This window comes from Atta cephalotes (assembly GCF_000143395.1).
Source record: "Atta cephalotes unplaced genomic scaffold scaffold00022, whole genome shotgun sequence".
In the NCBI taxonomy this organism is placed as follows: domain Eukaryota; kingdom Metazoa; phylum Arthropoda; class Insecta; order Hymenoptera; family Formicidae; genus Atta; species Atta cephalotes.
This window is the reverse complement of record NW_012130086.1, coordinates 1699953-1715701: the sequence shown is the minus strand read 5'-3', so window position 1 is coordinate 1715701 and position 15749 is coordinate 1699953. Positions and strand designations below refer to the sequence as shown.

At 31.2% G+C, this 15749-nt stretch overlaps 1 protein-coding gene across 1 annotated transcript; it reads right to left on the bottom strand.

Moving 5' to 3' along the window:
• Positions 1 to 501: 501 nt before the first annotated feature.
• On the bottom strand, positions 502 to 15533 carry LOC105619691 (sodium- and chloride-dependent betaine transporter-like). Its single transcript, XM_012201210.1, has 10 exons — positions 15507 to 15533; positions 14481 to 14649; positions 13205 to 13483; positions 12576 to 12783; positions 11758 to 11951; positions 10942 to 11122; positions 9793 to 10030; positions 7805 to 8143; positions 4048 to 4203; positions 502 to 627 (listed from the first exon to the last, which is right to left on the bottom strand). The coding sequence occupies exons 1-10, from the start codon at positions 15531 to 15533 to the stop codon at positions 502 to 504; spliced, it is 1917 nt and encodes a 638-aa protein (XP_012056600.1).
• Between the last annotated feature and the right edge of the window lie 216 nt (positions 15534 to 15749).

The window sequence follows — 15749 nt, the reverse complement described above, 5'->3', positions numbered from 1 at the left end:
TTTCTTTTTACTTACATCTAATATCTATATTTTTGTATCTAAAAATAATAGATATATATGTATGTATATATATATATATGTATATATATATATGTATGAGTTTCTTTTAGTTTTATACAATATAAGCTTTAGCAAGCATATTTAGTATGTATCGAAAAAATTTTCGATAAGTATATATAGGGCATAAAAAATATTTTATACATCAAAGTATAAATATCTTTATATTGCTATTAAATAATTCTGAAAATGAAGATTAAACTGAATCCAGAGTTTCATCAAAAAATATACCGTTGCGTAATATAAATTTATGCGTAATATATATTTATCAGTTCTATATTTTCTACTATATTAATTTATTAACATTCTACTCTCACAAGTGAAAATAACTTATTTCTAAAACGAAATGAGTTATTGTCCCCAAAATATACAATTAAAATAATCCCAGGGCATCCTGATATTTTTTCAAATTATCACTTATTGGATATACTAAGTAATTAAATTTCAAAATCTGTACGAAGAATCGTATGTCGGATTGACCACCGCAGTGCTGACACTATCGGTATCCAGAGTATCCTTCTGCTCGGCTGCCCTCCATAATGGCGAGGGCCGAAATAAACTCCGGAAGCTCTGCGAACAATTAAAAGGGCACAAATTAAATTGTTGCGAATCCGATAATGGGTGAGATACGTGCCGTTGGCGCCGTTCACGTTCCCGCGAGGTCATATCTCCTCGTGCGAAACCGCACAAGTACTTTGAAAGTGTGCGCGGAACGCCCGAAAACAACGGGAAAGGAGATAAGAGTAATGTTAAATTTATCGGCTAACAGAAAGCGGAAGCGGTCAAGAAAAAAGACTGCCTGCCTTCCTCATCTCTCTTTCTCTCTCTTTCTTTTCGTAGAAATGGATAGAAATACGTGCGGTCCGAACAGGGCCGCTATTGATGCTATTGATTAAATAAAAATTTAAAATATTATAAGTTATTTTCTTGGAAATATTGAGAATTTTTATAGAGAATTTCTTGCCTACGTAAGCGATCTGGCAATAATGTCTTATAAATAAAATAAAAAAGTTTGAATAAGATAATAAAAAAATATATTATCCATATATTAATTCTAGAGAAAATAGCTTACATATAATATCCTATCGAGTCGTGTACAAAAGCGTGCATGCAAAATTTTATTTTAGCACCTCTTGAATTTTTGCGTATAAAAAAAACAAGATTTTTATGGGATACAAAATTGACATTTTTTACAATCTAAAAATGTGAAAAAATTCGATATAGAGATTCGCAATGTTCACACATTTATTTGCAAAGCAATTTATACAATGCGATACGCTCCATTTGTTGGTGAAAATCCGAACGTATAGAAGGTCGTCAGTTTAATCAAAAAATTTAATCCCGTAAAATGTTCTTTTAAACATATGTCAATTTGTGTATTTTCAATTTCGTTAAAACTCGCAATTGGCGACTCTCTCTTTGTACGGTTGCGCTCTTTGTGCGATGCACACGATTTGCACGCTGGCTTCCGGCGCGGCGGCCCTGTGCTTGCAGCGATGGAGAGTGGCAGGCTCTCTTCCCCACCATAGAAGAAACTTTTCGTTTCAAAGTACGATTACCAACGTACCGTGAAAAAAACTTGTATTAAGACGTTCCCCGAGTTCTTGAGATTTTACGGCGCGGACCGCAACTTCTAAATCGGCCCGTAACCGCAACTGCGTCGACATTGGCGAGTATAAGCTTTCGGGAGACTTTCGCTCTAATCGAGATATCAAGAATAGCGTGATGCAATAATGAGCAACTATATCGGTTTACACAAACGTTTCACAATTTTTACACTTTCGACAGAAAAAATTCTTTTAATGCATTATACGCATATCAAATTAAGAATAAACTTTAGTGACTTCAATAAAAGAGTTTTAAAGAATTTTATCCGTCACTGATAATTCCAAAAAAAATAATTTATAACATTCTTTATGTCGGATGCGTAATGGCGAAAGTTTTTACTCTGATTAATTGATCATACATAGGAAATGAGACAAGTTGGTCAAAATTGTTGGGAGATCCAATGATCCCGCAGCCGCTTCTCATTAGCGAAAATTAATGGCCCAATCTCCTAATAAAACAATCTTCTTTTCTTGAAAATAGCCAACCGGGAAGTCATTAAGTATCAAAGAAGAATACTGATTATTAAGAAATCTCAACTCAAACTTTTCTCTGAAAAGTCGACGCCTTTCACGCTTGTTTGATAAATGTGTCTTTGCGGAAAATAAATTATTTTTAAGACTTAAATGCGTAATACGTCATGCATATCTTAATTAATGACCAAAATCAATTATTTTTTCAATTTTAAGAAATATATGTGCACATTATTTTCATTTTAATGATACTAGGAAACTCTCCAAGAATTATTAAGTATCTTACTAATCTTAATATGAACTTAGTTAATTAAAGAATAAATAAACAAAAATAAATAAATATTTTTACATGAAAAATTGAATAAAAATTGAATAATTGATAGATTTATTTCAAATTTCTTTAAAATTGTATAATTTAGGCAAAGTAAATAATATTTTTTTCAAGAAAATTTCACTGCAAGAAATTCAAAAGATACAACAAAATAATAGAAAAGCAGTCTCATAAATTTTCTTAAAACAGATAATTGTCACTTGTACAAGACTTTTCCCAATTTACATAAAGAAGAAGAGAAAACGAAGTGGCAAAAAACACAATGATCAAAGAGACAAAAGAATACAAAGGTTTTATAAGCCCTGCAGGCTTTTGAATTTTGACTGACTTATTTTTGTTATTTTTACGACGAAATTTTCTAGACTAATATTATATATAATGTGAATAAAAATATTTTTCAAAATCATTTGTACAGTTTAACCTATGGTAAGTTGTTTTACTTTCTAATAGCATAAAATAAATTTTGCTTAATATAAAATTCTTAAAAATATAAAATTTTTATTGTTGAAAGAAAATTATTATATATTATACATATATAGTATAATGAATCTGTATAGTGAATATTACATAAGTCTTTTTCATTTTTTATATTTTTTAAATTTTATGTTACTATCTACTTAATTTATTTGTTAAGAAAATTATTTAAATACAGTTTTAATATTTGTCGAAAAAATGCACAAATATTAATATATTTTTTAATCTTCCAAGTACACACAAGTAACCACATAAGAAAACATTTCTGAAAATTACTGTTAAATGACAGCGAATAGTGTACAAATAATGGAAAACATTTTTTAAAGTTTGAATAATGTTTAGTACTAAGATTAACAAAATATAAGGTTTACAAAGGAAGAAAATTAAAAAATCGGTACCTAGATAAAATAGAAATTTTGTCTATTTTTATGAATTTCTTTTTATTGTATATTTTGTGTAAGACTTTATAATTTTTAGAAGTACTTAAATAAAATAGAAATTTAATTTAGGTATAAGTGCTTTCCAAATGTTTTTCTTTTATTTTCTAGATTTACACAAAACAACTTTTACAGAGAACCTTCGTTATTATTAAAATCTTTAAAAGTATCTTTAATGATCTAAACATTATTTAGAAATTGAATGATCTCTTCATTTAATTCATCCCGATAATGATTGTATTAGCTTAATACTTTAAAGAAATAACATTTCATTTAATAAATAATTAATTTAAAATAAGCTGTCGAAGAAGTTACGTGTAAAGTAGGTATTAGCATCATTTTTACTTTATAAGTAAAATATTCACTTTTTTAGTGACCTGGATGCAAATTCGCACCAGTAAAATTCTTTATTTAATGCACAGTTTTGAACAAATAATGTTTTGCTTTTGGAAAATTTAATATTATCAACCACAATTAGTTAGAAAATTTTGCATTGAAAAACATAATTTTACTTTAATTTTATTTTTAACTTCTAAAAGATATAAAACTGTCTGGTACGAATTCACAAATTTACATTCAGGTATTCTTTGCAGATGCTTAAAAAGAACGTGTTCTTTACAGATTAAACTCCAAAACTTCAAGACCTTTTATTTGTGAACAATTGACTCACCTCCGCTTTCCAAACTTGTGGGATAAAAAAGATCGGCATTGGCACCAAAGTGGCTAGTCCAATTCCAATTCCAAGGGCACTCGCCCAGCTGGGGAATATATAATTGCCGTAACTTCCTCGAAAATCGGTTTGGTACAGTTGATATCCAAAGACTGCCTGCGGATAAAGGCAGAGCGCCAATTAGTTGGATGTTTGATTTCTCACATAGCAGCTGAAACTATGCTGCAGTAGATATATGTGCGCGAGAGCGTAGCACAATTATCAATTAAGGGAGATTTCGAATTTTTAATCAAAACTAACTTTCGCGCAGAGCACCGTTCGGCAGCCGTCGAGGGAAATATTTCGATTCCCACGACGGCGCGAGCGAAAAATTTCAGCGGTTATAAATAAAAATTCGCTCGGCACGCCTCGACAGGCAGCCAGATTAATTAAGCAGTTTGGTCGTCGGGAATACGACGCTTTGCCTCCAAGGGACGTTGAGTTTTGTGAACCTAAAGCTGGTAATCTTGCCTAGAAAGTCCGATAAATAAAATAAATAAATAATTCCGTATAATACATTTTCTAATTTATAAAAATTCAAAATAAAATAACAAATTAATAAATAACTTAACTAAATAATATTTATAGTAATAATGATATCTAATTATTTAATTTCACATATTTCTAATTCATAAAAATTAAAAATAAACTAATAATAATAAAATATATAATATTTATAATAAAACAAAGTAACGAATTTTTTAATTTGCTCATTTTAATTAAATTTTCAATTCTGCTTATTTCATTTTTATTGTATTAAACGCACAAATTATTTATTTATCAACAGCAAATTTAAATCTTTAATTTAAGTTTTAAATTGTATTTATAAACATTCGATATTTTACTTCCATTACATAATTATAATTTGTACAAATGCATAAGAATATTTATTAATTAATTTAATTAATGAATAATTATTTATTAAATTAATAGATATATATAAACATCAAATTACTATTTGCATATGTATATAGACCCTAATTTTACATCGCCTTGATTTCTCATTATTATTGAAATAAATTATTATGGTCCTTATTCCTATACGATTGTGAATAAACTACACAACAATTAAAACTTTTATACAAAACAACACTGATATATGTATGATGATAGTAATCGGTGATAGTAAAGGCAGATAATATTATAAGTGCTTCTAAATTTATTTACATTTATATCTACTAATAAAACTGATTTTTATCACTTTGCCATTTAAAAGAACCTACAATAATATTTCTATTTAAAACAGTTTTTCCAAAACATTGTTACACATTTTTTTTAAACTCTTTACAAAGTAGAGAGAGAGAGAGAGAGAGAGAGAGAGAGAGAGAGAGCTTATACAAATTGAAAAATTTGTCGGAATATTTCTGACAAATTTTCTCACGCGTTACTTCACTTTTAATAAGCTCCTTGGCGATCGATAACCTAAAGCTTTAGTTTCATTACTTTCCATATAAATTCGATTAATCGTCTCCACGCGATAGGTCGGGACTAATTTACGGTTTATTCTCTCTCACTATGTCGCTGAACTTTCCGCAAAGTTTACAGTCAATAAAGGTAGGCTCCTTACCTCGACAGGATTAAGCATCGTCTGTGATGGTCTTCCTTTCATTATTATCACCGATTGTATCATAACAATATACACACATTGGAATAACAATATACACAGTTGTCGTTTAAAGTTTTAATTGTGTAGTTTATTCACGATCACGTGTAGAGATAAGAACAGTAATAATTTATTTCAAATATAACAATGAAAAATAAGATGATGCAAAATTTATATTATCTGAAGGATCGTTTTATTGTTTCCCATGACGCTGTTTTCGAAAGGGATTCAATTGCTAATTTTCACAAAATTTAATAATAAATATCTTTTTAATAATTTCGTTGCAGATGCAGGATGTATTTCAAGAATGTATCTCAATTATATTTTATTGATAAACATCGATTATGTAACAGACGAAATATTTGAACATTATCTGAATTAAATTTTTCATTTAAAATAAAACATTTTCATGTATAGTTATCTACATATCGATTACCACGTTAAACTAGACTATTCTTCTAAACATATTCAACTAAAATTATTTAGCATTTATTTAAATTTTTAAATTTCTATTGAAATTTTATAAAAATAACATTAAATCCTTTTTTAAATTTTTATTAAACTTCTATAAATAATTGCACTAAGTAGATAGGGTAACTTGAATAAGATGGCCATAGTTTTTTAAAATGCAAAAAATATACTTTCATTTTTGTTATTTTCTAATATTGTATTTGGTATATTGTATTTGGTATCCCTTCACTAGATTAAAGTAATAATAAGTATCGAAACTAAAGAAAAAACACTTAACAGAAATTTAATATTATCAAAATATTACATAATGTAGATATAAATTACCTATTTAACTTGACTTTTAAGGAAAGATGGCCTAGCTAAGTAATACATACATACACACACGCGCGCGCGCACACAACTATGATAAAAAAATAGATATAGTATTTATAAATAAATAATGAAAATGAAAATATAAATTATAATTTATATTTTATGTATCTTATTATAATTTATGTATCTTTATTATGTATAACGTTGATTATGGCAACTATAATTAATTCGACATTATTGGAGTTTTTAATAAACATATACAAACTTTACAGGTATTTGAAAATAAAAATATTATTATTAGGAGTGTGAGTTAATTTTGAAGGTTTTTTTCTCACAAAATCTGATTTATTCAAACAATATATCACGTACACGTTTAATTACTATTGTATGATCAACATTTAATTCTTAACACAAATTCTGAAATGGATTGTGCTAGATTTTCGTCCAATAATGCTTGCATTTATCAACTTTGTCATTAACATTGAAATCATCACTTTTTAAACGATAAAATCAATATTTACATGTCTTAATTGATAGAGCAACATCATCATAAGTTTCTATCAGAATTCTATGACCTTCAGCTATGACCGCGCCGTTTTCTTCTAATTGAAAAACAAAAATAACGCACATCGAAAATGCTTTTTAAGAAGCTCCATTTTTTGGTATAAATGCGATATTTATTGCATTTATTGTAAATCGACTAAATATCATGGAGTAATATCAACATAGAATGGATCAACGATGGCAGTAGTGGGAGTAGAAAAACAAGTAGAGTGAGAGACAAATACATGGATGAACGTCTTTTTCTTGTTTATTAAAGCCTTCATTCATTTATCTACTTTTCACTCTACTCGTCTTTCTATCGCCACCACTGTCATCGGTGGTTCTATGTCGATGAATAATATTAAAACATTAAAAAAATAAATAGTGAATGGAATGTCTTCGACATTAGTGCCATCTCTTGCAAAAAATAAATTACACTTCTAATACATAATATTTAAAATATTGTTATTTCGAATATACACCCATACATAACATAAATTACCATAAATATTGATTTGAGAATGACTTAAAAAATGCATTATTTAGTAATAAAAAGAACTTACTTAATCTACATGACTATTTTTTTATGTATAATAGTTACATATAATACCGGAATTCATCTTTATACATATTTAAATTTGACATTGAAATAACAAGATCATCAATAAAAAGATTTATCAATGTCGAAATTCTTTCTACTGACTGACCTATCTACCTAAAATTTATGTTACAGCAGATATCTTGCTGTGCGAAAACTGCAAAATATTACGGTAAGTAAAGAGCACTTACTAGACAAGTAATGGGTGCGAGAGCGACCCAACAGATCCACCAATAACCATGAAGGAAATAGCCGAATTTAATTTTCATTTCGGTGAGATTAGCTAGAAATCTGTTACATCCATAGAACCAGGAAGCCACAATGAGTTCAGCGAAGCCGATCAATAGGACCGCCCAAGAGGCGGTATGCCAGTCCATCAGCTTGAACAGGTAGATACCACCGTCGAATACCATCGGAATCGCCAGGAGCCAGCAGGTAGTGCATATAGCCAGTACTACGAAACTCTCGTATTTTCGCAAATCCGGACGCCAGTCCAGTATGGCGGTGTTTATCGCTTGCACGCCTGCGAACTGCATCGTAAAAAGTAACGACCGCGCGGCCGCGCATTTTCCTTCTTCTTCAACTTCTCCCCGCGCGCATCGCCATTTCCTCTCTTCCTTTCCTACTTTCTGTTTCTATATCTCTCCTCTTTTTTCCATTTATTCTTATTCTCATAGCAATAAGTACGCGTTCTCAATCCGAAAGCGTCTAAATTTCGACACGGAGTAAAAGAAATCGAACTTCGAGCCCGTTCTCTCAATCACCATTTATATCATAACAAATGTATCACGCTCGATTGTATTCGCATATTCACGGGGGGTATATTTTACGATCTCTCGCAGCTCGTGGCTGCGCTTTGGTATCATCGGCGAACCGCTGGAAAAACGGAAGAAGCGAGCGGAGCTGACATCGCGAGAGGAGGAGAAGAAGGTGTGGATTTCACTCTGAGACGGCGAGCCATAATTCCTTCCGTGATATACGAGCCCCGAGGTGAAAAGATGAGAGTCTCGCGATGCAAAAGCAACGCGAAACGATCACCGTCCGGCTACTCGCCGGGATGAGGCGCATCCCTCTCACGCCCGCGGCATCTTTTGACAAATACGCCGACCGTTTCTCAAGACTGAATGGCGCCTTCTTAGCACCGGAACGGATGTGAAATCTTCGCGAAATAACCACGCCGATGAACGATGGAAGCTATAGTACATACACAATGACCGTATCTCACGCGAGTTTGTTTTGTAATTTTGTATAACTTTTTAACGGGCGCGTTATAACTGCAAAGATCTATTTGCACAGGTGCATAAAGCATATGTGAGGAAAAACCCGTATATCACGAGTCTAACTTCGTGATGTATTAGATCGTACTATACAAAATTGACAATTGATTGTGATTAGTAAAGTTGAGATTGATATTTATAACATCGCGTAAAAGCGTAAAAGTTTACGATCTTACAATGTTTTAGAGTGTAATGTCTCTTTCTCGAGATACAATACGACAAGCTTTTTATAATTGTTAGAGCAATGGAATGAAATACTAACTCTTACGCTTTTTATATTAAAACTAGTGTGCTCTAACATAAAATTATATTTATTTTTCTTTTTATACGTTTATGTTTATAAATTTTTATGTATTAATTAAAATAATTAAAAAAAATAAAGATCCTGAATTACATCGGAAAAATTTAAGCCGCATGATTATTGTTTATGTCGCACATATTATTTTGTTTCACTATTTTGCCATTACGCTATTATAACCAGAGAGTCGCGCGAAGTGCAAGAAGGCGAAAGTCGGGCCATCTTGTAAATATACAATTCGTTAGAACAAATGCAGTTAACGCGGCGATGTTTCTCGTTATGCGAAAGAAAATTGAAATTCACATCTCTCACTTTCCTCTCTTTCTTCCCCACTTCCCTGCTACTCCTATCTCAGCCGAGCTCATCGCATTAATAATTATTTTTTTTTCATCACCGTAAGTGACGAAGAGTGGAAGTGGTTTTTGCGTGAAAATGAAAATAAAATCTTTTATAGCTCCTTTAAATGTTCGATAATATCTCTCATTCGCGTTTATTGTCGCTACGGCGCGAACGGAAATTCGTAAGATCAAAAATCATGCAATATGTATACGTGAGATACGACCGTGTTTTCTTGATATAAAGCGTAAATAGCTCGCATGCTTACCTGACTACCGAGACCGAGTATGAAGAGCATAACGAAAAACAAGATGGCCCAGAGATTCGACCACGGCATCTGCACCACCGCCTCTGGATAAGCGACAAAAGCCAATCCCTCTGCGCTCTGGACCACCTTGTCGATCGGTATACCCATTTTCTGGGCCAGAAATCCAAGTATCGAAAATATCACCAAGCCGGCGAAAACAGATGTGAATAGATTGGTGCAGGTGACGAAAATAGCATCTCTGAGAATAGAAAGACAAAATTCAAATTACTGTACGCTCAACGAATACGTATGAGATGTTAATGTAAAATAATTCTCTCAAATAAAAATACAATATAAATATGTGTCGCTTTAGGAAAAGTACGTTCATCTCTTTTTAAAATAAAAAACTAAAATATTCCACCGTATCGAATTCTTTCTTGTTTTCCCAATCTTCAATACAATCCCAAAGTATTCCTCATATCCCTCATTTTTTCTTATATTCTGTGTATAGAGGATTTGTCTTGCTCGTCTTTTAGGTATAAAACATCACATACGCTATTCAAGAATATCACGAGATGTTGTTATTCAAAAGAAGCAGATAGAAAATTGTCATGTTTACAAATCATTCTTATTAGTTAGATTATTATGCGCGCTTAAAATTATCTACAATAATATAATATTGTCTTTAGCTTCACAAACTCATTATTATTATTATTATTATTATTATTACTATTATTATTATTATATTTTATAGTTGAGCCAGTTTTCGGAATTACGTCAGCTGGTCGCGACGACACCCGGCCACCGCCCGTCATCGAAACGACGTCGTCGAGTCCCGAGTTAAAATAAAATATGCAACGATTGCAGTGTCGTAAAGAGACTGAAACGTCACCGAACGATGAACCAGAAGATTAATAGGCACTTAAAGTGCTTAGTCAGTGTAGTTAATTAAATACACGTCTTGTGATAAATTATTATTCGCGCGATCAAACGCGCGACGAATTTGTACGTCCTTCCTAAAGAATGGGCGTGTAAAATCAGACATTCTGTTTTTAAAAACTACTTCTTTCTGCTTCGCTATTATTAAGTATCCTATATTCGCAAATGATCTAGTCTCTTTTTTTCTTCCTTTTATCTGAAATGCACACGTTTTATTTTAATATATCGTACCTGTGGCAATTATTGCTAAAGTTGCTATAACTTGCGAGAGTCACCAGAGATCCACAGCCGATGCCAAGCGAATAAAAGATTTGGGAGGCTGCGTCTGCCCATACATTTGCGCCTCCCAGCTTCGAAAAATCGGGATATATGTACCACAACATGCCATTATCGGCACCATCCAGTGTAACACCTATGATTATTTTCCTTAGTCATGATAGAGCTATCTAGTCTCACATTAATGTCATGTATAGTAATACAAATGATCTATCTTGGCAAATCTCCAAGCCAAAGCGAGCGACACAATTCAAATATATCAGATGATGACACAATCGTGATTAATTAAATGAACATGTCCGTTTTTTCATAAATTGCGTTTATCTATTTAGCATAAAAATTTTTACTATAATATACTTTAATTTTGATTACATTTTGTCCTATTCTAAAAAGTAAATGGAGATATTTTACGTGATCAAAATAAATGGCCATTTTATATGTAGTATAATTATCAATATATTATAAATATAAATAATATTTGTAATTATTGAGATTGTAAAGAATCCTTATATTCGAATGCCATTGTAACACATAAAAGAAATTTAATATTACACACAATAATAACATTACTTTTAAATTTATTAAAGCTTAAAAATTATTATTATTAATCGATTTTATTCATAAAAATTGATATGTTGCGAGTATGTGCAAGTATATACGTATTTTTTAATGGATTAAAACTTAAATAAAACAATGAATTAAGTTCAAATAAAAATATTATATATATATTTTTAGGAAAGCCTTATAGAATGCTTTGTTTCTATTTCTTACCGCGTATTAGAAGAATTGTAAGAATGATGTAAGGGAAGAGAGCGGTGAAATAGACAACTTTGCCGATAGTCTGGATACCGCGTACCAGGCATAAGAAACACACTACCCAAGCTAGCGTGAGGCATCCGAATAGTTCCCATCGTATGCCGCCAAAGTTTTCCCATGTGGCTCCGCGCAGACCAAGAACGTAGTCTCTGGACGCGATCGACAATTACATGCTTTGTAGGCGTGATCCTCAACAATTTTTGTCTTGCTCCTCAACGCTGGACAGCGACGTAAAGGCTCGTTACCGATCCTCCCGACACGATGCAGCGCTGATGGCAGGGCTGGGCATATTTCATATGTCATACTTGTATTTGAAATGCCAAAAAAATCCTTGAAGCAACGCGGACAGGCCTACTAGCTACGTTAGGCAGAGAATGAGACGTAACGAGATGTAACTGTCGTAATCGTGACATAGAGTAAGACAGAGAAGAACGTAGATGTCGTAGTCGTAACTAATCGGAAAAGTGCCGAGCACGCAAAAAAATTTGGAAATATATTATATTAAAAAATATTTTGTATTTAAAATAAAAAAATTTGGAAATATTTTGTATTTTGTATTGAAAAAAATGTATTTTGTATTTGAAATACAAATTTTGGACGTATTTTGTATTTGAAATACTAAAAAAAGTACTTTTGTATTTCAAAATCGAAAGATTGAAAGTATTTTGTATTTTGTAATTCAAATATTATAAGATTGCCAATATTTTGTATTTTGTATTTCAAATACTTTAATGATGTATTTTGCCCAGCCCTGGCTGATGGCTATATTGTACCTGAAGTACTCCTCGGATGACAGTACCCGCTGATAGAGATCCTCGAACGCTTTTTCGGCGTTTTTCGAGGGAGCTAAACAATGGGTACTATTATAACTATCATAACCTAAACTGGAACAGACCGTGCGGATGGCTATGCAAGTCTTATTGTAAAATATAGAACTTGAATTAGTCTTGCACTCTTCAGCTTGAAGGTTGCTGTAACAATCTATATTGATATCAGCATTAAAACATATAGCTCAAAAACAAACAAACGATATAATAATTAGTCCTTGCTTTAACATTTTTAATAAAAATGTCCTACAACTATTCAGCTGTTTGATCAAAGTCCAAGTTGCATAAAAAGTGATGTTAATTTATGTTCCTTTATATTAAAAAGCTAATTAATTAATTGATTCCTTAATTAACTAAAATTTTTTTAAATTAGATTTGTATAAATTGTTCTTGCGTAATCTTGAATAATGTAAGTAATCACAAAAGCTAATAGCAATACTCAAGACCATTTCATACTAGTAGACGTTTAGTCACTGTAATAATTAGTTTCTTGTTGAAATTTAGTTAAATTTTTGTTTGTTTAAATACGACGACAATAAATTAAATGTATAGTACATCGATTTATTTTTACTTACTATTCGTGTTGAAATCATTGTCGCAGTACGCCCAAGAGAGTTTTGATGAGAAAGAAATAAAAATGTAAAATAATATCCACGCGATTATTATCATGTAATATATCAGCACAAAGAAGATGACGACCAATGTGCAGTAACCAAGGCCATGAAAAGCTGGCGCCATGCGGCTAAAAGCCTTTATAGGCCCTAGCCTAGTGTACTGTCCCATACAAAGCTCTAAGAAGAATATAGGCAAACCCATCGTGATCAACATGAGAATAAAGGGTATCAAAAAAGCACCTGTAACAATTAATTACGCAATCATAGCTTTTCATATCAATTTGATTATAGTTTTTATAGTATTTTATAATATTTTATAGTTTTTATATAATGTACACTAAAGTTAATATAAAATATATTAAAATCAAATACAATAAGTATAATTATAATAATAACTATCGATATTTCATTAAATGAAGAAAATATAATTCTACTACGAAAAATATAACATAGTACAACTAATCGTTATTATACATATAAAAGTTAATATACATATAAAGATTTGCAGTTTAACATTATTTGTTGAGAACTTAACTATTTTTCTTGATATTAATTACTTCTTCCACTATTATCAATCAATTTGAAAATTCTTTTCCTATGCGAACATTAAGTATTAAAGCGATACGCAGCACTACTTTAAAAAATTTGATAACTTATATGGAAATTAATTTATTAAAAAGTATTCGTTCTAAATCATTTTTATAGTTTCAAAAAAATCTCTCCGGATCCTTATTTACGGCAACTATTTTTGAATCCCCGACGCGCAATCTTAAAGTTTACGTATCAGTTTCTTAAAGTTTGTATCTATAATTTTTCGACGCTATATAAGAACGAAGATACTATGCGCAGCGCAATATGATATACAGAGCGATCCAAGTTTTAACAAACTGTAGCTAAACTGTACCACGTCATGTTTTACAAGCAAGAAAGCACTTCAAATATTATCGATAAAAACTTTGTTCAATATAGCTTTAATATAAGCTGATTAAAAAAATAGAAATTAAAATTTGTCGCCTTCTGATTCTTTATCGCAGTTGTTTAATAAAGCACTTATAGATCTATACAACACTTTTATATAACACTTTCTTTTACTCATTTAACATGCCTGCACAATTTCATCGCGACCTGAGACACTCTCTGTACGACATATAATACGACGGTTGCATCTGGAGCACGTATTTCCCATGTATACCATGGGACAGATACACACGTGGGCCACAGTTACAAGCGTACGTACCACCGCCATTGCGGTATATGAAGAAAGGAAAACGCCAAACATTGCCGATGCCAACGGCATACCCAATGCAGGATAGAATAAATTCGATCTGGTTGGCCCAAGCGCCTCGTTTCAGATCGTCTTGGTGCTCCACGAAAACGCCGCCAACTCCGAGCGAAACCCTCTTCACCTGCCAATAACACACAAGGAGCATATTATATTTGCATTATATAAATTATCGCCAAATCGAAAAGATCTGACGTCACGCTGCGGACACAGAAAAGCTGAGCGACCGAGAAGAATTGCGAAAAGAAAAGTGGACCTCAACATCAAGTCGGTCTTCAATATATTTGCACAAAATTAGACGCAAATCAGTCTAAATTTATCTTTCAAATTTAACAGCGAAAATATTTAAATATTATCTAACCAATAAATAAGATTACATAATTATATAACAAGAAATTTTATTCATTTTTATAAAAAATTAATTTTAATTTTATTAATTTATTTGTGAAAAATATAATAAAGTAATGTTATAATGTGATAAATTTAAAATATTTTTTTATCTTCCTTGCGAAGCTTCTATATCTCATGTTTTATTAATGTCAGCAAGATAAGCATTGATATTGTTTGTGTCTATAAAACATTTCTACAAACTTCATTTTAATCTTCTGATAAATATACAAAACTCTTAAAAATAATTTTACATAAAGTATAAAATAAAAAATACGTGGAAATATAATTATTTATTTATATTCAAACTTATTTAATTAAACTTAATTTATTTAATATAAAAGTTTCCGAAAAGATCGAGTTTAGATATATTTGTAAATTATTTATAACATTAAAAATAATTGTATTTTATTATATAGAAAATTAATACAAAAAAGTATTTATAGACAATTCGCTTCTTAGGAAGTATTTATCGTTCTAGATGATAAGAATCGAGACCAAGAGTCTGACCTGCTTCTGAATTATGAAATTGCTGCAATAATTAATTATAGCGCGTTGCTGATCAAGATATGTTTATATAAGCAAATGACTAACCTGGGACGTTTTCTTAGACTCTGCCATAGTAAATGTGATGTCCGATTCTTATTTCTGATGATTGATCCTCGGTCTGTCGTCAAGACCGCATTGACGACAGTTCTGGGCGTCGACACGACCAGACTGCTATAATAATACACAATGGCAACAAGATAATCCAAATTATCGAAGATAATTCGAATCCAAATGATTATATCGAAAGATAATTTCCGGATCTACTTAAACAGCGCTGATGTTCAACAA